At 42.8% G+C, this 24,417-nt stretch overlaps 1 protein-coding gene across 2 annotated transcripts; it reads left to right on the forward strand.

Annotated features, from left to right (window-relative positions):
* The first annotated feature begins 732 nt into the window (after positions 1–732).
* On the forward strand, positions 733–15,320 carry LOC117044813 (protein FAM161A-like). 2 transcript variants are annotated; one of them, XM_033145633.1, is made up of 7 exons: positions 733–876; positions 3,547–3,782; positions 5,990–7,174; positions 11,971–12,138; positions 12,319–12,418; positions 13,188–13,348; positions 15,052–15,320. In XM_033145633.1, the coding sequence occupies exons 1-7, from the start codon at positions 742–744 to the stop codon at positions 15,287–15,289; spliced, it is 2,223 nt and encodes a 740-aa protein (XP_033001524.1). In that variant the 5' UTR covers positions 733–741; the 3' UTR covers positions 15,290–15,320. The 2 variants fall into 2 exon arrangements, with proteins under 2 accessions (XP_033001524.1, XP_033001525.1); XM_033145634.1 differs by lacking the exon at positions 11,971–12,138.
* Positions 15,321–24,417: the final 9,097 nt, after the last annotated feature.

Here is a 24,417-nt window from a genome sequence, read left to right on the forward strand (position 1 = left end):
CAAAGCAACAGAGAGAATAAAGGATTGAGGGTGGTAATATTAGGATATGAACAATTAGATAAAATTGAGAGAAAGCGGAAGAATGATGTAACCTAGAAAACTAATGCAGGGATGGAAGGAAGTCGGAAAACTCGGCGGAGTTTAAACTATAATGTAAAGTGTGTAAATGTGACAAAAGTGTATTTATTTTTCTTTTTTTTCTTTTGTTTTTATGGTGCAAAATAAAAATATATTAAAAAAAAAAGAACTGCAGAGTTGGAAGGGGTTCCGAGGGTGACCCTCGTCCAATCCCCTGCAGTGCAGGAATCTCAGCTAAAGCAACCAGGACAGGTTGCCTCATATAGATTGCGTTGGCACGCGTCTGTCTCGGGAGACAATGGAGGAGTCCGTCTTTATATTAGGGTCAGTGCGCCTGAATGATAACCAGAAAGTTGGTGGTTCGAGCCCAGCCAAGGACAACGGTGGGCAGGATGCGGTGGGCATGGCAGGGAGTTGGACTAGATGACCCCTGGGGTCCCTTCCAACTCTACAATGCAAGAGATAAGAGAAAGGAAGAGAAGGGCATCTTGGCCTCGGAGCCCCGCCTCTCCAGGAAAGCGCCTTTCTTGAACAGCCGGGGCTCCAGAGCGTGCGTTCGCCAGCAGGCGAGGGCTTTCTGTCCCGTGGGAGCCGCCGTAGCGCCGTCGCCTTGGCAACCGAGCCGGGCAAAGCGGCCTTCTGCTGCCCCGCTCGAAGAGAGCCATGGACTCGGCCCACCGAGCCGCCCTGCTCGCGGCCTCCTGCCTCCACACGCCGGTAGACCCGCGCACCAGGGCACCGGTCGCGCTTTACGAGAGGGAGACCGGAAGGGCCGCGCCGGGGGGCGGCGAGCGGCAGGTAGGTTGAAAGTGGGGGGGAGGCCGCTGCCGCCTCAGTCACCGGATTGCTGCCCCCTGGTGGCCGCGGGAGGGAACGGCAGGAGGAGCCTTTACCCTGGCCTTCGCTTTTCTTTCCAGGAAAAGTGCTATGTACTTGCTACAAGTCTTGAGGCAAAAGAGCGGAGCGCATTGCTTTTATTTATTTTTTATTATTATTAAATAAACTTTATAGTCCCTTGTCGCCTGAAGGTCTATTATACACACATGCAATAACCATAAAATAAGAATGAAAAATGCTCCGACCCGTAATTAGCAGGTAAACAACTATTTTGCCAAAGAGCAGGGATGGGGTTTAGGCTAGGTGGAAGTTAAATCTTCTTATTGTTTTTGTTCATTTGTTCATTTCGTAAAATTTATACACCGCTTGAGTGTTAAAAACCTCGGAGCTTTTTAGAAAAAGATAAAACCATAAAGTCGAGAAAAAATCCACAACCATAGTTTGAAACATGCAGAAGTTAAAATACTGAAACAGATTAAAATTACCCCAACTTTCCAATCACCTGGGTAGGCTTGTCTAAACAAAAATGTTTCTCTTATTTTTTAAGCTTTACTAGTCGCTTTTTAACAAGAAGATCTCAAAGTGACTTACAGTCACGGACACAATGCCATAAGAGAAGGGAAAATATTGGGGCATGGGGAATCATACATCAATACATCGTCTAACGTAACATGTATGAAAAGCAACACAACCACCTTGTAAATAATAACAAAACAACATTTAACTGTACTCAAATAATAAAGAATGCTCCCACCCACTAATTAGCAGATAAACAACTGTCCCCTCCCTTTAACCTCACCTCCCTACAGAAAAGTCTTGGATTCGGTTTATGTCAACTCAGAAGTAACTCCTATTGGGTTAAGTGGTACTTACTCCCAGGGAGGTTTGGTTAGAGTTGTTGCCTTGTTTCTGCATAAGTGCTTTGCTAGGAAGCAAAGCAGATTGTGTCCTTCTTGAGATGTGTCTCCTCTCTTCCCTCTACCCCATTAATTTGTGAATATATATAATATATATATATATAATCAAGACGGCTTTGGGATAGACTGTCCAGAGAACACAGTATAGCTCCATCTAACTAGATTAATTAACACTGAAATAGTATTAACAAAATAAAAAATAAAAAAGCCTTCCAGTAGCACCTTAGAGACCAACTAAGTTTGTTCTTGGTATGAGCTTTTGTGTGCATGCACACTTCTTCAGATACCATGCATACCAAGAACAAACTTAGTTGGTCTCTAAGGTGCTACTGGAAGGAATTTTTTTTATTTTTTATTTTGTTTTGACTATGGCAGACCAACATGGCTACCTACCTGTAACTGAAATAGTATTATTGTATCTTCCCCATCCCCACAACCTGGACTCTTTAAGTCTTTATCAGCAGGACAATGACTGGGAGAAATCAGCAACTAAAGCTTTTCCAGCTGTGATCACAAATGCTAGCAGCTAAGAAAAAGAGTTGTTAAACCAAATACACTTTATAAGAAAGAGAAACACAGAAAGGTTGACAACTCCTCTCAAAATCACCCATGCTTGTGCCTTGAATGACTGCCAGATTGGCACACATTTAACCAGCAGTCTTTTTATTAGCACAATGAAAACTCTGCTAGTGAAACATGTGCCTCTTGTGCACTTTTGCTTTAAACAGAGGTGGCAGTTCTTTCTGATGTTGGGAGTAACCATGACATTTTTTTATATCCTGGGCTCAAAATGTTGACAATCGGATATTGCTGTAGGTCCAGTTTTGTTCTGTATGAGTGGAAGTTGTACCTTGCCAGGCCGTGCTAAGGTTTGGCTTTCCTCTCTGGCATGAAGGGGAGTGTATATTGTAAAGTCTGTGTGTCTTTGTGTATGTTGGATTAGGCTCTATGACACATGGGTCGTCTTCCTGCCTCCCCTCTTTTCTGCTGCCAATCATGTCACTGTGCTGTCACTTAGAACAAGAAAGGTGGCAGACTGAAAACCTGTTTATTGAGTAGTAGTGTTCTAAGAATAAAAGCTTGCACTTTTAAATTTGTCAACTGCAAAGGTAATAACACTGCAAGTTTTGAAGCATTCTAAATTCTGTAACTTGCATGCTTTTTTTTACAATCAAGTGGTATATACGGTAAATTGTATTAAATAAAGGAAAACCTATGGAATCAATTCTAAATGGTTTTGCTTCTCTTATTGCATTTTGATTGAAGACATTAGCATAGGTAATGTTTCTGAGAATTTGTAAGTCACAGACACTGCTGTTTAGACAGTGTTGGCTTATATAGGAACCAGATGGTATTTGTATACCAAGCCTACACAAATCTCTTAATGAGCTTTACATCAAAGGAGTCGAAATGAGTTTACATGCAGCTAACCAGAAAGGTACATAGTGTTGTAGTATATCTGTTGATGAAATGCAATTATTCATTTGAAATTGGAAATAAAAATGGATTTAAATGTTTATTACAGTTGAGCAACTTTGGCTATAGGATGATGTCATGCAGATTGGACCCTACTTTAACCATGTCTCAGCAATTTTCAATGCTGAGAAGTGCTGAGTACCACAGTTTGTGGCACCTACCACTTGACCAAATTACTAGCATCTTATACTTATTTCTCCAACGGGAATGAAAACATTATAATAATATTCTGTTTTAGGATAGTTTGAGTCCTGAGAGACAGCAGCGTTCTACTGGGCATGCCGATTGCAGAGACTGGATAGACCTCTCCAAAATGTACCTTTCAAATCAAGAATATTATTTAAAGCTGGAAGAGCTTAAGTACGCTCACCTGGAGACCATGGCAAAATTGGAAAACATGTATCGGAATAAACTGTATCTAAAAGATGTTCAACCTTTAACAAATGAGGATGTGACCCATAGTATGAATGACAGGTATGGTTTATAATCTATTTTTGTAGTATTATGTGTCTGAAGGTGTTAAATATTGTAGTTACAGGCAGCAGCAACCCTTTTAGGGGTTGACATATAATTGCCGACGCGCAGGTCTTTTGGACCCGGAAGAGGGCAGAATGGGTGGGGTGGGGGGACAGAACAGAACAGGGCATAATGGGGTGGGGTGTGCTTATGTGTGCTCTGCTGACACATGCAGGGGCTGGAAATGGAGCCCCTGCACGAAATAGTCGCCTGTATATTATGGAGGAATCTGCATGCTGATAATCTCACCAAAACAGTGTTTTATATACTACTAGCTGAATGCAGCCCGTTAAATTAACGGGCGCTAGAAAATATATTGCTTTCTCGGGGTGGGCGCCGCCCCCCCCCTGCGCAGCCTCCTCCTCCCTGGCACTCGAAGTTGCCCGGGTTGGAGAAGTAATCCCTCAGCCAGGGGAGCTCCCGGCCGCTCTCCAGTAGCTCCGTCTGCAGCTCCAGCGCCGTCAGCACGAACTGGTCGCGCAGCAGCTGAGCCGCCAGGGCGTCCACTGGGACCCAAGGCGGCTCCTCGGCCTGCAGGGAGGAGGGAGGCGGCAAGAGCAGATGCTGCTGCTGCTGCTGGAGGACGGGTGGGGGCGGCGGTGGCGGCGAAGAGTGTGAGTGTGTGTGTGTTTCTTGCCTTGATTTGTTTGAAAATATCCTTAATTGTAGGATAAACTCCTTAAACCTACTGAAAATATCAGAATTGGTTCAACTATTTTGGTGTACAATAGGTTATATATAGATATAGATATAGATGTCAGAAATTTAACTTTCAGAGTTACAGAGTGTGTAACACTGCTAGTTGCTTAACTATGCTTAAGCAATTGGGAGTGCAGGGTTGCAGCCACTTTCTTCCCCACTTGATCCTTTTGTACTGGAGTGTAAATTCTTCCTAGGTATTTAGCACCAATTAACTATTACATCGGATGGTGGTATTAGCTGATGCTAAGACTAACCAGGCTTCCTGCTTACACCAGAATCTGAAGCCATGGTTTAGGACAGAAATACTGAAATGGGACTGAAATGAAATTTCGGGAACATTTGTTGTTGTTCAGTCGTTCAGTTGTGTCCGACTCTTCATGACCCCATGGACCAGAGCACGCCAGGCACCCCTATCCTCCACTGGCCAAACTCATGCCAGTCGCTTCGAGAACACTGTCCAACCATCTCGTCCTCTGTCGTCCCCTTCTCCTTGTGCCCTCCATCTTTCCCAACATCAGGGTCTTTTCCAGGGGGTCTTCTCTTCTCATGAGGTGGCCAAAGTATTGCAGCCTCAACTTCAGGATCTGTCCTTCTAGTGAGCACTCAGGGCTGATTTCTTTAAGAATTGATAGGTTTGATCTTTTTGCAGTTCGGGAACATAGGTAAAGGGACCCCTGACCATTCAAACTGCTAGGTTGGCAGGAGCTGGGACTGAGCAACGGGAGCTCACCACGTCGCGGGGATTCGAACCGCCGACCTTCTGATTGGCAAGTCCTAGGCTCTGTGGTTTAACCCACAGCGCCACCTGCATCCTTCAGGAACATAGTATGCTGCTTTAATACCAAGTCAGTCCATTTATTCATCTAGCCCCTGGGAGCAGCTCTCCAGAATTTCCACTTTCTCTCCCAGCAGCACCTGAAAATTCCAAGGATTGAAGCTGGGACATTCTGCATGCAAAGCAGATGCTCTGCTAATGAGCTATGGCCTCTCTCCCTATTCATAGTAACAAATTACTTTTGCTTAGGGTTTTCCAAAGGTTTTAGAACACACCGCAGATATTCCTTAGGGAGCGTCTTCTAAAATTAATTTTCAGTTTTGCTAATAGGAATATTTGTTATTTTTACTTCTATTCTCTGTCTTACAGGAGACCAGTGATGTGACTTCTGATCACAGACATCCAGCCTACGGTTGCTTGGTCCTAACACAAATGTTTCACTAAACTGTACATTTTATCATAAGGAACAAATGCAGTTTAAGTTGCTTTTGATCACCCAGTTTGGGGAGAGCTATTTTTCAGGCTTCTGGTAACAAAGGCAATGAGCTCAGACACATAGGCCCAACCTGCTATACTGGTGGGATTCTTTAGACTTGAAATGCTCCTCCATTCTGTTATTCATCAAAGCAGTCTGGTTATATTTTGCCGCTTGCAGAAAACTAACCTTCACATTTTTATTTCCTTTCAGATCTTGGGAGCCAAGCCCTTTTCAACCTCAGAATATGTGTAAATCATTTTCCGAGTCTGATTTGAACAATTCTTTTCATTCAGATTTATCTCATATATCTGATAAAGCATTAGAGTTAGAAGAAAATGACATTGAAGACAGATCACTAACATTTGGTAAGGAGCAAGCTGAAAATTCATGGGATGGGTCGTCTTTGGAGGACTATTCTCACTGCAACCAAAGTATTTTATCCAAATTACAGACTTTGAGGAAGAGCAGGAGGAAGAAAAAAAAGTGGTCCCCAAAGATCACAATACCTGAGCCTTTTCAGATGACTATCAGAGAAGCCAAGATAAAACAACTGAACATAAAGTCAAAGTCACTGATTGAACTGGAAAATAACTTGCTGAAGAAAGAATTGGAGGAGGAAGCAGAATGTCAAAAGAAATTCCGAGCCAATCCAGTGCCTGCTTATGTCTTTGTCCCTCTCTATCATGATATTATGCAGCAAAATGAAGAACGTAGAAAGTCACTAAGAGAGAGGAGGCAAGCGGTCCTTCTAGCTACACAAAAGCCATTTCAGTTTATTGAGCGGGAAGCACAAAAGAAAGAAATGAAGAAAATGCAGTTGAAGGACGTTTCTTCACCAGAAAAGAAAGCAAAAGTATTCAAAGCAAAGCCAGTTCCTAAATTTGTTTATAGTTCAGAAATTAATGAGAAGCTAAAGGAAGAAGAGCTTTATAGAGATATTAGAATTCAGATGAGATCAGAAGAGCTTCTGCGCAATTCGTCTCTCCCTAACAGCAGGTTAGGAAACAGAGGCATTAATAAGAATGGGCAGCAAAATCATCTTGAGCTTACTAAAGAAGTGGAACACAAACCAAAGACAAAAGCCAAGGTCCCAGATTTTGAAATTTTACATCAAAAATTCCTGAAGCGGCTTCAGAGACAGAAGAATGTGAAACACATTACAGCCTGCGAACCCTTCAACCTCTGTACACCAAATATAGCATCCAACAAAGAGAAAATTCTTGAGGACATTCAAATGGATGAAGAACAATTAAAGGAAACACGCTGGCCCTATGCTTCTTCAAGAGCCAAGCCTCAAATGAGGTCTTTGAATGCAAATTCATCTCCTTCAGGCTGTGAAGAATCTGTATCTCCAAGAATTACAGAATCTACAAGACGACGACTACAAGCAGTCAGGTGAGCTGTTCACAGGCCTGGACTGATGTAATTGTCGTTAGTTTAATTTCAAGTTGCCTGTGGAAAATAAAACCATGTTGATGCAATAAGGTACTAAATACTTGTTTTAGTTATCACTGCATATCTTAAGTGAAGTTAAAACTATGATCCACATGGAATTAATAAAACTATTATTCTCTGTTTATAATGGTTTTACTAATTGCATGTGGATTTTTTTTATATAAGTAATTTTTATTGGTTTTCGTATCTGTTTAACAACATATAAGTAGACAACTAAACATAATCATGTTAATCATGTTAATTTTGTTTTTGTTTTTTGATAACAAAATATGAAGATTATCTTTGAATGTGTGAAATTCATGCTATTTTGGGGAGGAATTCAGTGTTGCACTAAGGCAATCATTTCATCAGAGCAAGCGTTTCAGATGAAATGAACCCCCCTATCCTTCCTCCATGTGCTGTTCTGGGGCTTTCAGGGAATGGGTGTGGAAGTCCTTTTCCTCCCCATAATTGTTTTAAGACACACACCATTGTCAGCAGCTGATTTTGCATCCCCTCTTCCCAGATCTTGTGTCTGGTGTTGGGGCACCAGTCACTTTGCCCTAGTTACACAACTGACAAGACCAAGGGGGCCAACAATTTCCTGAGTTCAGTGTTCTTGATGTAGTGGTTGTAGCAATGGATGTCTCCAGAGAACTGGATGGATGGTTGGCTATGCTCCCTTTTAGGGTAAGGAAACCATTTTTGATTAGTCTCACAGTGGAGTATTATAGGAAGTACATTGTTACATTGCATGTATGTCTGAACTCACATGCATGTCCCACACTCATGTGTATTCATACACACACTACTGAGAGGTTTAGGATCCTTTGATAGAGTTATGATGGGCGTCCGTTATGAATAGGCCTTTACCTTATGCCCACAAGAACTTCCTACACCAGAGGAATAAAGAAATCTCGGTGTATTATATGAAATGAAAGTGACAGAATAGATAAATGTTGCTTCAGAGGGCAAAATTACAATTTAAGCAGGCAAAGAGTGAGTGAAAGAATCCCTAACTATTCTCAAAAGCCTATAGAAAATGAGCATGGCAATTTCACCACAGAACCCACACTAATAGCAAGTCAAGAAATGGAGCGGGGGAAGGTATACTTGTCCTTGTGTTGTTTCCTTTGGAGTGCTAAGTAATAATTCTTTCTTGGAGCGTGGAGAGCTAACTAACTATTGAAAATCTAGGGTTTTTGTACTACCGTATTTTTTGCTCCATAAGACGCACTTTTTTCCTCCTAAAAAGTAAGGGGAAATATCTGTGCGTCTTATGGAGTGAATGGTGGTCCCTGGAGCTGAATTTCCCAGGGGCCAAAAGAGGATCATGCTTTTTATTTTACAAAGAGAAAAGGGGGTGTTGAAAGGACCCCGCTTAGCAGCTGATCAGCAAGAGATCGGGAGAGAGATAAGAGTCCTGGCTCCCTTTCAGCCCCGCCCTCTTGCCCAGGCCTCCTTTGTTGAATGTGCTGCAGAGGGAGATTGTTTGTTTCCCCAGCAACATGTGACTGGCTGATTAGATTATCTGTCTGGAAACTGTAGAATAGGCTCCCTTTCCTTTAGAAGCTGCAGAAATGTGAGTTGAACCCCATAAAAACAGGGCTTTTAGAGGAGGAAAACCAGAAAAAATATTTTTTATCTTGTTTCCTCCTCTAAAACGAGGTGCGCCCTATGAAGCGAAAATACGGTAATTTCAGCCAATTCATTCTAATGGAGAAGGAAGGGATCTTTGAGATGAGCAATTCCTATAATTTCAGTATTTCTATTCTGTTGTTTCTTCCAAGAGTTTTCTGCCTATTTCCCATTTTGTTTATTTTGCTTAATAAAAAGTTGAAAGGATCTAGTGAGCAGTGACTGAACTGTTTATCCTTGTTTACTTCCTGTCTTAAAGTTACCTTACTATTATCATGATGGCGTCCATTCAGGTGTTGATTAGATGTTATTAGTCGCTAGATTAGTCGCTGATATTTACACAAGGTATTTGACGCTCAGGATGTCTCTTCAGTGCCTTCCAGGAAATGTTTTTGAGACACGGCTGGTACCAGCATCAAGAAAGTTCATAATGGGGATCTCCTGTTATATTACAGTGAGGGGGGGAAGTATTTGATCCCCTGCTAAATTTGCCCATTTGCCCTCTGACGAAGAAATGACCAGTCCATAATTTTAATGGTACTGGTAGGTTTATTGTAGCTGCGAGAGACAGAATAACAACAGGAAAACCCCCAGAAACCCAGAAGACAAAAGTCAGAGATTGATGTGTATTATAATGAGTGAAATAAGTATTTGATCCCTTTGCAAAAGATGACTTAATACTTGGTGGCAAAACCCTTGTTGGCAATTACAGAGGTCAGGCGTTTCTGGTAGGTGGCCACCAGGTTTGCACACATCTCAGGAGGTATTTTGTCCCACTCCTCTTTGCAGATCCTCTCCAAGTCAGTAAGAGTTCGAGGCTGATGTGTAGCTACTTGAACCTTCAGCTCCCTCCACAGATTTTCGATGGGATTAAGGTCTGGAGACTGGCTAGGCCACTCCAGGACCTTAATGTGCTTCTTCTTGAGCCACTCCTTTGTTGCCTTGGCCGTGTGTTTTGGGTCATTGTCATGCTGGAATACCCATCCTCAACCCATTTTCAATGCCCTGGCTGAGGGAAGGAGGTGCTCACTCAAGATTTGACGATACATGGTCCCGTCCATCGTCCCTTTGATGCGGTGAAGGTGTCCTGTCCCCTTAGCAGAAAAACACCCCCAAAGCATAATATATCCCCCTCCATGTTTGACGGTGGGGATGGTGTTCTTGGGGTCGTAGGCAGCATTCCTCCTCCTCCAAACACAACGAGTTGAGTTGATGCCAAAGAGCGTGATTTTGGTCTCATCTTGCCACAACACTTTCACCCAGTTCTCCTCTGGGTCATTCAGATGTGCACTGGCAAACTGCAGACGGGCCTGTACATGTGCTGTCTTGAGCAAGGGGACCTTGCAGGCTCTGCAGGATCTCAGTCCTTCACGGCGTAGTGTGTTACCAACTGTTTTCATGGTGACTATGGTCCCAGCTGCCTTGAGATCATTGACAAGTTCCCCCCATGTAGTTCTGGGCTGCTTCATCACTGTTCTCCTGATCATCACAACTCCACGAGATGAGATCTTGCATGGAACCCCAGACCGAGGGAGGTTGACAGTTATTTTGTGAATCCATTTGCGAATTATTGCACCAACTGTTGTCACCTTCTCACCAACCTGTTTGGCAATAGTCTTGTAGCCCAGTCCAGCCTTGTGCAGGTCTACAGTCTTGTCCCTGACATCCTTGGACAGCTCTTTGGTCTTGGTCATGGTGGCTACTTTGGAATCTGCTGGATTGAATGCTTCTGTCGACAGGTGTCTTTTGTACAGGTATTGTAATGAGCTGGGATTACAGGTAAAACCTCTCCCTTACAGCAGGTGCTTCTAATCTCAGCTCGTTACATACAGTGAAGATACCAGGTAGCCTGACATCTGCATAGCTGTCAACCCTTCCTGCTGTTCCCCACTGTTATATATATATAGCTTTCAACCCTCCCTGCTGTTCCCAATGCTATAATAAGGGAATTTCCCGCAAAAAAGGGAAATGTTGACAGCTATGCTGGCTGGTTGATAGGGGATCAAATACTTATTTCACTCGTTATAATGCACATCAATCTCTGACTTTTGTCTTCCGGTTTGCCTGCAGAGGGAAATGGTGGCGCGGAACAGATCGTTCGTTTAGGAGATGACTGGTACTGGACTATTTCGGACCTTAGGGGAAATGCTGGGGCTAAGCACCCCCCTGAAAAAGCCCCACGGACGTGTGGGGTCTCGAGGGGACCAGCCGAGCGCCAAGAAACTTGCCGTGCTCATGGAGTGGGGGGTGGGGGTGAGAAAGCGGCTAGAGTTCGCTCACAGCTAAATTGCAGTCCGATAGCTGAAGCCATGACCCGCCACCTGAAGCAGCAGACTTTCCAAACGTGGACTGGTCATTTCTTTATCTGAGGGCAAATGGGCAAATTTAGCAGGGGATCAAATACTTTCCCCCCTCACTAACCTTCTTACTCATGCCATGATCTACAGCAGGCATGTCCAACAGGTACATTGTGATCTACTGGTAGATCACTGGACGTCTGTGGTAGATCACCGGTAGATCAGTGGCTCCCCTAAAAAAAGCTCAACAAATACTTTGGCTCCCCTAAAAAAAAGCTCAACATCTTTGCCCTGCACCTCTAAAATGACCTGAACCACCAAAAACAGGGCTTTCCTTCCTAGCTCAATGTTGCTTTCCTCCTCCCTAAAGAAGCTCAACAACTTTGACCCGAACTGCCAGTTTTTAAACTCTGCGAGTAGATCGCAGTCTCTTGGAAGTCGGCCACCCCTGATCTACAGTAATAAGTCATAGAAAAAGTTCAGATTGACACACATCCATTCACATCATTTTTTATTAAATGTAGCACAAGACTAACAAAATATTCCAGCAATTCAAAAGAAAGAAAGAAAAAAATTGAGCACAATCATGTATAAGGGTAAAGAGAGAAAACATATTTTTAAATAATAATAAATGTACAAAAGAGGCAACATGGCAGTATTCCAAGACAAGACACAGGCACCAGATGAAATAATATTTGGGTGGGATTTGCCATCTGTGAAGTACATTACTTCTTGATCTGTGTAAGTATATCCTTGAGAAATTCTTTAAAAAGCCTTTTCTCGATTTAAATTTATTTAGTTCTACTTTATTTTGTTATTCAGGGAGTCAGCTGAGGAAAAAAGGAAGGTAGAAGAAGAGAAGAAGAAAAATAGAACAAAACAAAAAGAAAGAGCAAGAAAGCTACAGAGACTTATATACACCCGGGCTGAGGCAAATGATCCCCATCAAAGTCTAGCTCAGATGCATAAATCGAAGTTTAAAATACTCAGGTATTCTGCTAATGTATCCCTCAAATCCTGACCCAATAGGTGCAAGACCATTAGTTCAGTAGCAGGCCCTCAAAGCGTGCATAACATAGTTTAGTCTTGCTGCTTCTATTTTTATTTTGCTGTGAAAGTTCATGATTAAATTCCATACCATTTCCATGTCATGGTGTATTAAAAAAACAGGAAACATGAAAAGCAGAGAATGAAAGAATATCTCCAGGAGCTGGAAGAAATGGAAGAAAGGGTGAAAAAGAGGCCACTGTTGTTGGAACAAGCTACACAGGTTATTGACATCTCTCATATATATCGGGGTGCGAGCTTTTTTTTAATCTGATGATCAAGAACTGTCCTTGAGGCGATGCAAGTTATGCCACGTTCCCAGTCTCCTGCCTCCCATTGCATCACTTCTGTATGCCTCATTTCATTTGTCAGTGCTTTCTCAACCAGCAACGATTGCTGCCTTCCTGGTTATAATTGTGTACAGTAACGTCCCAAATAAGCTTTCTTATTTTATACTCTGTGTTCCTAATCCACCCATCACAGTATGAAGAGTAGAGGAGATGCCACTTAATTTAACTGTGATTATTTACACTTGTCTTGTTTGCTCGCTTGATTTCCAGTCTGCCTTTTGATCCAGAAGGATCCCAAGCGGCTTACTTAAAATAATGCAACCACATTAGGTCTGGTTCTTTCATTTCTGGCATATGGTATTGCTCTGAACTAGGATGTCTTCCCTTCTACCTAGGGCTACAACTCAAGGGCAGAGATGAATGAACCAGCCGCAGCTGAGCAGATATGTAATCTAAACATTTAATATTTTGAACATGTAATTTTAACATTTAATATATTTGCCGGCGCAGAGATGTACCAAATTTAAAAATGCCACTGTCTAAAGCTTTGTGTTTGTGTTCCACAACATTTTCATGCTCTGAGATCATAGATGTTTGGCAACCAATGTACACATCCACAGCCGTATATATTCTTTAAATTTAAGAGTATCTTAGTAATGTATTTTGTTGTTATTCTTTTACTCTACCTTTCCTAAAATATAGAAAAATGCACGCATAGCAGCCGAGAAGCATTACTCTGATATTCTCCGAGAGATGGGACTATGTGAAGAGTTTGTTTCAAAGAAAGGTGAAACAGCTACAGAGATGCTTTTGCAGGACCATTCCAGTGGAGGCTCTGACATTTTGACAGCAGACGGCGAAAGGTAAGTACTGCCAGTGGTTGCCGTAGATCAGGATGGGCAACTTGTGGCCTTCCAGATGTTGTTGGACTCCAACTGCCAGCATCTGCCCAGCCAATGTGGCCAAGGATGAAGGGTGATGGAAGCCGTGCTCCAACAAAATTGGGAGGGATGCAGATTCCCCATCCCTGCCCTAGATGTTTTAAGAAGGAGACTGACAACTTTAATCTCAAACTGCCCCTTTTGCTGTAGCTTATTCTAATAGCACAGAACTCTAAAATCCAAAGCCTCATGTGCATCTGGTATGTCTGCGCCTCCTCTCTGGAGAGAGACTTGAATCTCCATTGGGTGACAGCATCAACTTCCCCTTCCTCTTTGTTCCCCTGCTGGCTCCTATGCTATCCCAGCCTTGTCTGGTGGGTTCCCCAACTCTTCAGAGCACATTTGGGGGCCATGCAGGGGACTGCATGGGAGATGGTGGGGGATCTGTCCTCCCAGCTGTGGTCATTCTACTGGCAGATGGACACTGTTGGATTTCACCCATTGAAAAGAATGTGAAAATATTCACAGCCCTTATACCTGCAGTTGATTGGTGGATTGAAGAATTGATGGTAAAAGTACTCAAAGTAAAGCAAACTGCCAAAACCTAAAAGTCCATGGATGCTTCCTCTAGCAGCTGGGATTATGCTGAGCGTGCATTTCCTTTTTTACTCAGTTATTAGGTTATTACATCAGAATTGCAAAAACTGGAATGGGCAAGGTAATCAAGCAGCCAAGAGGTTTTATTTTCAGCTTTAGGAAGATCAACAGCAGACTTGGAGTTCCCTAGTGGACATGACAATAGCTGCCCTTATTTTTCAAGAGTGTTCCCTAGAATGGAGGGGCTGTGAAGGCCACCCCCTGAACCACCCCATATATACTAATCGTGCTGGAACATTAGTAATTTTAGCTTGATATCTTCTAATTGAGCTGGCCTAGCTGGGCTTGTGGCTGATTATTCTATGGATACTGACTGGCACTTATAGCCAGAGCTAGGTCCATGAGTATGAGGACCAACCACATGCATGGCTCCAAGATTGGAGTGCTGATTTTAAAAACAAGGCTATTCTGTGTACTGCTAACACAGAAAGCAGGCTGTTTGGAGACTTGCTTCAGGATGTCCTCAAGAAAGGTCACAGTGATGGTTTTATCACTGACTTCTTACAGTCGAGATGGAGAAGGGCAGGCATTTAGAGTTTGCATGCTGCTCCAGGGATTCTTGTTCTTGTGGGCTTTTGATCCATTTCATCTGGGGGACAGTGATCTTCTGTACAGTGATCTTCTTTGAATACATGTGCATGGTAGCCTGATGACTTCTTTTTTCATGAGGCATTCCAAGATTGATGGCTTTGTCTCTGCAGATACCTCCTTTGAGGTATCTGGGAGGGTGCAGGGCACATGGGGGGAGGGAGGAAAAGCGGAGAGGACCTCCTGCACAAAGCATAAATCCTTGCACTGATGGACCTGTGACTTAGTGCTGCATTGGATGCAAGCCATAATGCTACACAAGCTGAAACTAAATTTTACAATGCAATAACATTGTCACCAGTGCAATAACACGAAATCACGCCAGTTGACCAATTTGAGACTAGCTCCTTGTGGCTGTGATCTGATTGGGTCATAATATGTATTCAGCTGTTCTTCAGAGGATGGCAATGGGCAGTGTTTTTCTTCTGTTTCTCCTGTAGTGATCATGAAAATGAAGCGGGAGATAGAGAATCTGAGAGAGAATGGGAGAGGTCACAACTCCATTCTGCCCAGTCCTGTGGAGAGGAGGAGGAGGATGATGAGGAGAATGTGGAAGCCTCTGAAGAGGAGGTGGACATGGAGACTCAGCCAGATCACGATGGCCAGGATGCTCCTGAGTATGACAGTGAAAACAATGAACAAAGTGCCACAGAAAAATCCAGTGATGATGAAGGCTAATTGAAATACATGGCTGCTTCCATGTTGCGTGGGTTTTGAATTTATTCTGTTGCTCCAAATAATATAAGAGAGGGGTCAAATGGGGCAACTGGTGCAAATAGAGTTTTGAAGCATTTTTAATGTGCTGATCAGCTGTGAGTTTTCAACTGACATATTTAATTTTATTTATTAAATTTGTAGACTGCCCTATATCTGCAAGTCTCAGGGTGGTTCCCAGGATAAAATTAATATAAAACCACAAAATTCATAATCAAAACAAAAACAACCCAGTAATCCTTCCCCTACATTTTAAAAAGGCATAGGATGTCAATCAACCAAGGTAAAGGGACCCCTGACCATTAGGTCCAGTTGCGGATGACTCTGGGGTTGCGGCACTCATCTCGCTTTACTGGCTGAGGGAGCCAGCGTACAGCTTCCGGGTCATGTGGCCAGCATGACAGAGCCGCTTCTGGAGAACCAGAGCAGTGCACGGAAACGCCGTTTACCTTCCCACCGGAGTGGTACCTATTTATCTACTTGCACTTTGACATGCTTTCGAACTGCTAGGGCTGGCAGGAGCAGGGACCCAGCAACGGGAGTTCACCCTGTCGCAGGGATTCGAACCGCCAACCTTCTGATCAGCAAGCCCTAGGCTCTGTGGTTTAACCCACATTGCCATGTGCGTCCCGTTGTCAATCTACCAAAGGCCTGGTTAAAGAGGAATGTTTTTGCCTGGCACCTAAAGGTGTATAATGAAGGCCCCAGGCAAACTTCCCTGGGGAGAGCAATCCACAGGTGGGGAGCCATTGCAGAAAAAAGCCTGTTCTCATGTTCCCACCCCCTGGATCTCTTGGAGGAGGCACACGAAGAAGGGCATCAGATCTCAGGGTCTGGGTAGGTTCATATGGAAAGAGGTGGATCTTTGAGGTATTGTTGTCCTGAGCCATTTAAGGCTTTATAGGGTAAAACCAGCACTTCTAATTGGGCCCGGAAACTAATTGGTAGCCAGAGGAGTTGGACCAGGATTGGGGTAATATGCTCAAACTGTCTTGCCCCAGTGAGCAACCTGGCCGCTGAATTCTGCACTAGCTGAAGTTTCCGAACCGTCTTCAGAGGCAGCCCTACATATGATGCATTGCAGTAATCCAGCCTAGAGGTTACCAGGGCATAGGCAACAGTAGTTAGGCTATCCCTGTCCAGATAGGGTCATGGCTGGGCCACCAGCTAAAGCTGATGGAAGGCACTCCAGGCCACTGAGGGTACCTTTCATTTACTCCTTTTATTATAAAAAGCAAAGGCAGCGTGTTGGTCCCTAAGGGGAAAACCCCCTCCAAAATCTACAGTTCGCAATACCATATTAGGACAAATCAAAATATCACAAAGCAGTGGCAAGCATTTGTGTTTTCCAAAATTCTTAATCGGGCAAGATATTACATAGAGCAAGGGCAGCAGGGGAATGAGGAAAAATAAGCAAGTATAAAGTATATAGATTTTAGTAGAGGTGTGCATCAGCTGTGTGTAGAGGCTGAATAACGAATTAGGCTGATTTGAGGTATATCTCTGTTTCTCTAGGTCCATGAGCTTTGTAAAACACGAGTTTGTTAAAAATGTTGCTTGTAGAGCACTGAAGAGATTTGGATTGATTTTTGTTAAAGCACAGCAGCGGAAGATACTTTTTAAAAGATAAAATTTACCGGTACATCCTTTTCATAAATTCTTTGCTGCCCTGCTTTAATCAAACCAAAAGAAAGCGCTCCAGGCCATTTCCTAGAGAGCCTCATATTGTGAGGCCTGTATCAGACATCTTGGAGGACACAAACAGCCACAGGAAAAAAAATTTAAAATGTAGAAGCAAGAACACATGGACCTTCTATTTATTGTTTTAAGGTAAGAAAGAGCAAGAGACAGTCCCCTTTGAAAATATGCAACTGCTATGGATTTTGGAGTTTTAGTTGGCCTACTGAAGTTATTGCCCTTATATAGATTATGAAGGAAAGTTACAGCACAAACCCCAACTGGACAGGCTTTGTCTGCAATTTGACAGCCTTAATCCACTCTGGAGAAGGCCAGTTATGCGCCTCTATTTCGTCCACTTTGGCCAAAGTGGTGGTGGGGGGTGGGGCAAGCCCTAGGTATTTTTTGCTTCTACACTATAGAGCTCTGTTTTATATAATGCAGCTTGGAATCCAAAACACAGATTGAAGTGATGAACAGAGAGAAATTGCATATAGATTCAAGGCAAATCTTGGGCCCTGTGGACAGCCTTAGCTGAATTTCAAACACTGTTCCAGGGTAGGGATTGCACACTGGTAAGTCTCTGTTTAGTGCTGTAGGTATCAGGTTTTGCATTTAGGATTCTGGGACAAACAAGCAATGAATGTTCCTCATATCTGTCCCCCACTTGGTTGAACACCGATTCCTGGTTAAGCAAATAGATTTATTTTTTATTTTTTGGTATTCTATTTATTTCATCAACTTTTTTTATGAAACCCTCAAAGAGAAACGTGACAGTCTAAATGTTGGTAGAGATTAATTTTAAGTGATATCTTAAGTAAATGAGTCAATTGAAGCCCAAACTACGTACTATTGCATAGTGGTTGAAGGGGTGTGTCACTCTCAGAATGCAAAGTTCCTCTATGAGTGGTAAAAATCATCTACCTCTGGTTATACATTTTGCCCTGAAGCTTGGAGAAGCAATGGAAGCTTCTGGTCCACAAGAACCCCACACCCATCGTTGGGCAATATTTTCTATTATGAATCTCAGCTCTACAGCACCTTCTGGTATTGCATGTTTATAACAATAAAATTGATGAAAGGAGCTGAGTCCCATGCGAATCAGTGGAGCAGAGCTTAGATGTGGGGAAAGTTGCCAAGAGCTGTACTTCTAATTATTGCCAAGATTCATCTCTCAGATACAAATACTAGATTTGTAGCATCTGCGAACACTTGTTACTTCAAAACATAGTCATTTTTAAGAAATGGTTTCTAACTTTTATTTATTCTGTCCTCACTATTCCTTTCCATCTGAAGAAATTTCAAATGGCAAATTAGATCACCACACAAGAATTTTATTGAGTGTGGGCATGGCGTGCACTATGACAGTGACTGAGGTGGTACCTCTATACGTTCGGTCCTAGCGTTTGCCTAAGATTCCTATGCTACATCATTTATCAAATTATACATCACATTTTGGGGCACAGTCCAATCAGGGGGCTCACAGTATAATATCAATACGGACCCATCCTTTGAATTTTCAAAATGTAGGTTTACTGTTCTGAAAAGGGGTTGTGAAAATGATACTTTCCTCAGCAGTCATGAATCTCAGTATAGTAATAAAACCTTTATACTAAAAGTCTTTTAAGAGTGATGAGGAAAAAAAATAAAAAGTACAAAAATTAGGTAAGTGTTGCAGCCGATAGGTTAATTTTTAATTATAGTTGGAAAAACAAAGTGACTTAATATGCGTAGCAGTAAATGCTTAGCTCAGGGGTCGCCAGTGGTACTGTAGGTCTCCTCCATAAATATTATCTTCAAAAATCCACAATACAGAAGAACTTGTTCTTCCTACTCAGTTCCTGTTTGCATTGGCTCACCCTCCCCTACACTGAACATGCCCCCCTTATCCTTGATAGATGTTTATTCGGCATTTGCCCCCATTTCATCTGTTTTGAACAGAGGAGAGGTACAAAGAGGTTCCTTCTGAGAGCAGGTGTGGCATTGGCTGTTCTAGTTGCCTTGCCTTGATGAGCCAGCTAGTGGGGCTTTGCCCACATCACTTTGTGGTCCTGTCTCTCAGATGCAGTAGCAATGGTACACAGCCCCGTGGCAGCCATGTGGTGTTGTGCCACGCTTCTGTGGCAATCCTTTTGTAATCTACTACATCTCTATGGCAGCCCTGTTCATAGAATCATAGAATTGTGGAGTTGGAAGGGACCTCAAAAGGCTCATTTAGTCCAACCTCATGTAATGCAGGAATCACATCTAAAGAGCCCCTGACAGGTAGCCATCTAATCTCTGCTTCAGATGAATGAGTGTCCACCACCTTCCAGGGAGTCTGTTGCGATATGCCGTAACGTCTAAGACATTTTCTCAAATATGGCCACTGACCCCAAAGAATTGGCAAACTGTGTCTTAAATAGACATAGCATGCAAACACTTCATTTTTTATTTATTCAGATAAGATTTCATCAGTTATTCCAAGAGTTCCCCAGGTCTCAATGCTAGTCTGCTATCAGGAAATCTGAAGGCTTTAAATCTCTGCTTATAATGTGGCTCCTTTAAAATTCAAAAGGACTTTAGCCATTGTTTCAGCATTGTGTGGCTTAATCAGTGTTGCATTGATGCGTTACTTTAAATATGTACAGCATTTGAAAAATAAAACTTTCTTACTGTTACAGTGTTCCTAAACATTTTAAAGGACAAAAGTATTATCACATATACTTACATTGGATATTAAATAATTATATGAAAATGCTGAGTACAGTGAAACAGCTTGATGGATGCTTCTGTTGATTTCATTGAAAATATTACACTGGTCAAACTATCTGGGGCTCTTAACTTGCGGTCCATGGATGGGCTTGAGAGGGTCCATGAACTGGGCAGAAAAGCAATGTTTTTCCAATGCAATAAAAATAAACTGAATGCGAAATTTTGTGTTTATGTGCTTTCATCAGATTCTCAGGAGGGTTCATGACACAAATAAGGTTAAGATCCCCTGCCTTACTTGTTAACTAGATGTGAAGTTTAAGGTTTCCATTTCCTTGTTCTGTTTTTATTTCACATTTCTTCACCATCTTCTATTTGGAGCTGCTTTTTCCAGAAACCATTACATCTCTCAGAAGACTGTCTTCCATCTCTCTTTAAAAGAAAGAAAGGGTGTGGCTTTTACACTTGGACATGAAAACACAATGAATTAAGTTTGTGCTTCAATATTGAAATTAAGAAATTGTAAAACGGTTCAGACATTTCAAGACTTTGCCCTTGGAAGTATCATAGTATTTTTTCTATTTACTGTCCAATAGACATTCTTGAAGCCACCCAGAAGTTGTTGTTGTTCAGTTGTGTCCGACTCTTTGTGACCCCATGGACCAGAGCACGCCAGGCACGCCTATCCTTCACTGCCTCCCGCAGTTTGGCAAACATAATAAATTTTCCCCTCCTAGAAAAGGCTTTTTCTCAACAAAGAGAGGGAACATCTGATCGGCAAGGTAATGTTTCCTGTCACCTGAGTTTCCTGTTCACCAGAGGCCTTAAGATGTTTCTGTTTCTTGAATAGCAGTTATCATCCCACTGTGGTTAGTAACAGGGCAAACGTCCTTTGAAGCTGGTGGAAGCACTTTGAGATGTCGGGTGGGAGGAGGCAGTTGTCATTCAGTGTGTGTGTGTGTGTGTGTGTGTGTGTGAGAGAGAGAGAGAGAGAACGAGTCACCATACCTGTAGCTGCTAGAGGGCTGTGAAAATTTGTGTCCAGGGCTTTTTAGACTCGTCTACCCAGTGTTTTTTTTCTAGAAAAAGAGGTGCTGCAACTCACCATGAATGCCTCCCTTCTTCTCATAATGGCAATGGCACCCACCTGACAAGTGCCGGAACTGAGTTCCAATGAGCTCTGGCTGAAAAAAAGCCCCGAGCACCTGCCATTTGCATCAGGAAGGAAGCTGAAAATAGGGGTACCTCTTCTCTACTGTTCACTTGTATATATTTATTTCAGTATTGCTATAGTGTCAGAGCCTGGCAATAGTTTTAATAAAAGTGGTTTGGATCCTCAGATGTTAAGGAAGCTTCTAGCGCCTTCCTTCCCTCTAGATCCCACTGGACCCCTTGAAAAGTCTCTCCAAAGGGCGCCCCCCCACCTGAGATAAACAATAAAGCTCTGTATTTAGGAGCATAAAATCCAATGTTCCATGTTTGAGAAGACCTAGAACAACAGGAACATTGTGTCCAGACAACAGGAAGTGGTAGTTTCACACTGTTCTGTGCTGATCAGGCCACATGTGGACTGCTGTGCCCAGTTGTGGGCACCACATTTTAAGAATGACATTGACCAACTGCAGTGATGAGGACAGACGGGGGTCTCAAAACCAAGTAATGGGAAGAGTTGAGTATGCTTAGCCTGCAGAAAAGAAGGTTTAGGGAGAACATGATAGTGGACAGAAGTTTCCGGAAGCAAATTTCAGCTAAGGATTAAGAGAAGCTTCTAACAGTATGAGCTGTTCAGCAATGGAACAGACAGCCTCAGGAGATGTAGGCTCTTTTTCTGAAGGTATCTAAGCGGAGGCTCAACAGTCAACTGTCTGGGAGTGCTCCATTTGTATCCTGTATTGTGGATACTGGACTCAGTAGGGGGTTGGACAATGACTGCCAAGGTCCTTTCAAGTTCTGTGGTCGTATGAATAGAGGGTGTGCCACAGGGGACTGCTGAGGGAGAAGTGAAATTCCTAGGTTGAACAGAGACCCACCCCCTCTTGCCCAGGAAGGCTTCCTGGCCTTCCAGAGAGGATTCCAAGGGGTTGCAGGTTGCTGTGGGGGAAAGTAAGGGATGGGACATTTTCCTTTGAATTTCCTTAACCTACCTTAGGATCCAACCCGGTCTCTTCCTAGAATAGATTTATCATAGTTCCTTCTGTTCCTTCCAAATGCTTCTCTTTCTTCTACCTAAAGTTATCCCCCATTTCAGAACATCATGCTTCAGCAAGGCTTAGTGTTCTATATACTTGGTTCTGTGACAGCAGTCACGAAATTAGAAGACGCCTGCTTCTTGGGAGAAAAGCGATGACAAACCTAGACAGCATCTTAAAAAGCAAAGATATCACCTTGCCAACAAAGGTCCGTATAGTTAAAGCTATGGTTTTCCCAGTAGTAATGTACGGCAGTGAGAGCTGGACCATCAAGAAGGCTGATCGCCGAAGAATTGATGCTTTTGAATTATGGTGCTGGAGGAGACTCTTGAGAGTCCCATGGACTGCAAGAAGATCAAACCTATCCATTCTCAAAGAAATCAGCCCTGAGTACTCACTAGAAGGACAGATCCTGAAGCTGAGGCTCCAGTACTTTGGCCAACTCATAAGAAGAGAAGACTCCCTGGAAAAGACCCTGATGTTGGGAAAGATGGAGGGTACAAGGAGAAGGGGACAACAGAGGATGAGATGGTTGGACAGTGTTCTCGAAGCTACTAACATGAGTTTGGCCAAACTGCGAGAGGCGGTGAAGGATAGGCGTGCCTGGCGTGTTCTGGTCCATGGGGTCACGAAGAGTCGGACACGACTGAACGACTGAACAACAACAACATACTTGGTTCTATGATGCTTTAGAACAGTGTTTTTCAACCTTTTTTGGGCAAAGGCACACTTGTTTCATGAAAAAAATCACAAGGCACACCACCATTAGAAAATGTTAAAAAATTTAACTCTGTGCCTATATTGACTATATATAAAGTAATTCTCTTGAATTTTTCAATTTTTCCCACGGCACACCAGGCAACATCTCGCGGCACACTAGTGTGCCGCGGAACAGTGGTTGAAAAACACTGCTTTAGAATACTTTCCATCAGTTTCCCCAGGAACATGAAACTAATTTCCAGGATCCCCAGGAACATGAAACATGAAACTAATTTCTTGCCTCCCTTTTAAAAATTGCTGTTACATTGACTACTGTCCAGTCCTCAGGTGTGCCATCTGATCTGAAAGCCAAGTTATATATATTTTTTTAGAAGATCAGCTACCTCATATTTGAGTTCTTTGAGAACTCTTGTGTGGTGTGGATGTCATCTGGACCCAGCAATTTTTTTCAGTTTACATTTACTCTGTTATGCCTCTAACTTCATCTCTTGTCACCGCTATTTGTTGGAGTTCCTCAGAGACTCTTACTGCAAAAGTTAGTCAGACGCTGGGATCTGCCCTGTATCTTCTGTTTGGAAGACAGACGCAGAGAATTCATTCAGCTCCTCCACAGTCCCCTCATCTTCCTTTGGTACACCTTTGACTCCCCTGTCACCCACAGTCAGGGGCGTAGCAAGGGGGGGGCGAGTGGGGCGGGCCACCCCGGGTTCCATAATGGAGGGGGTGACAAATTACCAAGGAACAATTTTTTTGGAAAAAGTTTTTTTTTGAAAATGTCTGCTCCGAAGGTCTTATCTTACTATACTAGGGATTATATAGCTATATATGAAATTTCATGCATATCGGTTAATATCTTGACCCTCCTCCACCAAAATAGCTGTTCACTTGGCTGTTTTCCTATGTCATGAAGGCTGAAATTTCAGTTCAGAGAACACTTACTGTTCCCAACTCGAACCCTGTGGAAAGCCATCTAATTAGATTTTATTTGATTTTGAGATGTTTTTAGGAGGTAATTTAATTATTGTTTGATTTTATACCAATGTTATGTATCTGATGTTAGCCACCCTGAGCCCGACTTTGGCCGGGGAGGGTGGAATATAAATAGATTTTTATTATTATTACTTGTTATTATTCCTTTGTAAGAAAATGTGAAATAATGTAAAACCATTTTTGCGGGGGGGGGGGGGATCAATGGGGGGGTTGAGAAGAAATTTTCTGCACCGGGTACCACCTGACCTTCCCATGCCTCCGGGGGGGGGGGTGACAAAGAATTTTTTTGCCCTCAGGTACCAATTTACCTTGCTACACCCCTGCCCACAGTCCACCTGCTTCCCTAGGCAGTGTCTTGATGCTAGTGTATTTAAAGAACTTTTTTTTGTCAGTCCTAATATTTTTAGCAATGTGTTCCTGCTCCACAAATTCTTTTTTTTTAAGCATCCCTCACTGTCTGCTTACCATTTTTTGGCCAAATTTTGTGTTCCTTTTCATTCCTTTCATTTGAACAAGAATTCAGTTTCTTGAAGAAAGCCTCCTTAGATTCCACTTCTTAACCACACTGGCACCCTCTTGGTCTTCATGCTACCTTTGCTGATCTGTGGCTTGCGCACTAGTTGAGTTTCTATGCCGAGTTTCTAATATTGTTTTTAAACAACCCCCAAGCATTTTGGAGCAATTGTTTCAGTTTCTCATTGTGCATAGGATGTTAACTATGCTATGCAGTGTGAGCCCTGGTGCAGCAGCTGCTAATTTTGTAAATCGTAAAATTTCCTCCCGTCCCAACTTCCAGTCCCATATTACACGAAAAATACATCCATG

This window comes from Lacerta agilis, chromosome 3 (assembly GCF_009819535.1).
Source record: "Lacerta agilis isolate rLacAgi1 chromosome 3, rLacAgi1.pri, whole genome shotgun sequence".
Taxonomy (NCBI): Eukaryota; Metazoa; Chordata; class Lepidosauria; order Squamata; family Lacertidae; genus Lacerta; species Lacerta agilis.

Excerpts from the sequence above, each read along its gene's own strand:
- LOC117044813 (XM_033145633.1), top strand. The coding sequence starts at position 742 with ATGGACTCGGCCCACCGAGCCGCCCTGCTCGCGGCCTCCTGCCTCCAC. Across the intron at positions 3,783-5,989 it reads ACCCATAGTATGAATGACAG|ATCTTGGGAGCCAAGCCCTT; the intron begins GTATGGTTTATA and ends ATTTCCTTTCAG. Across the intron at positions 13,349-15,051 it reads TTGACAGCAGACGGCGAAAG|TGATCATGAAAATGAAGCGG; the intron begins GTAAGTACTGCC and ends TTTCTCCTGTAG.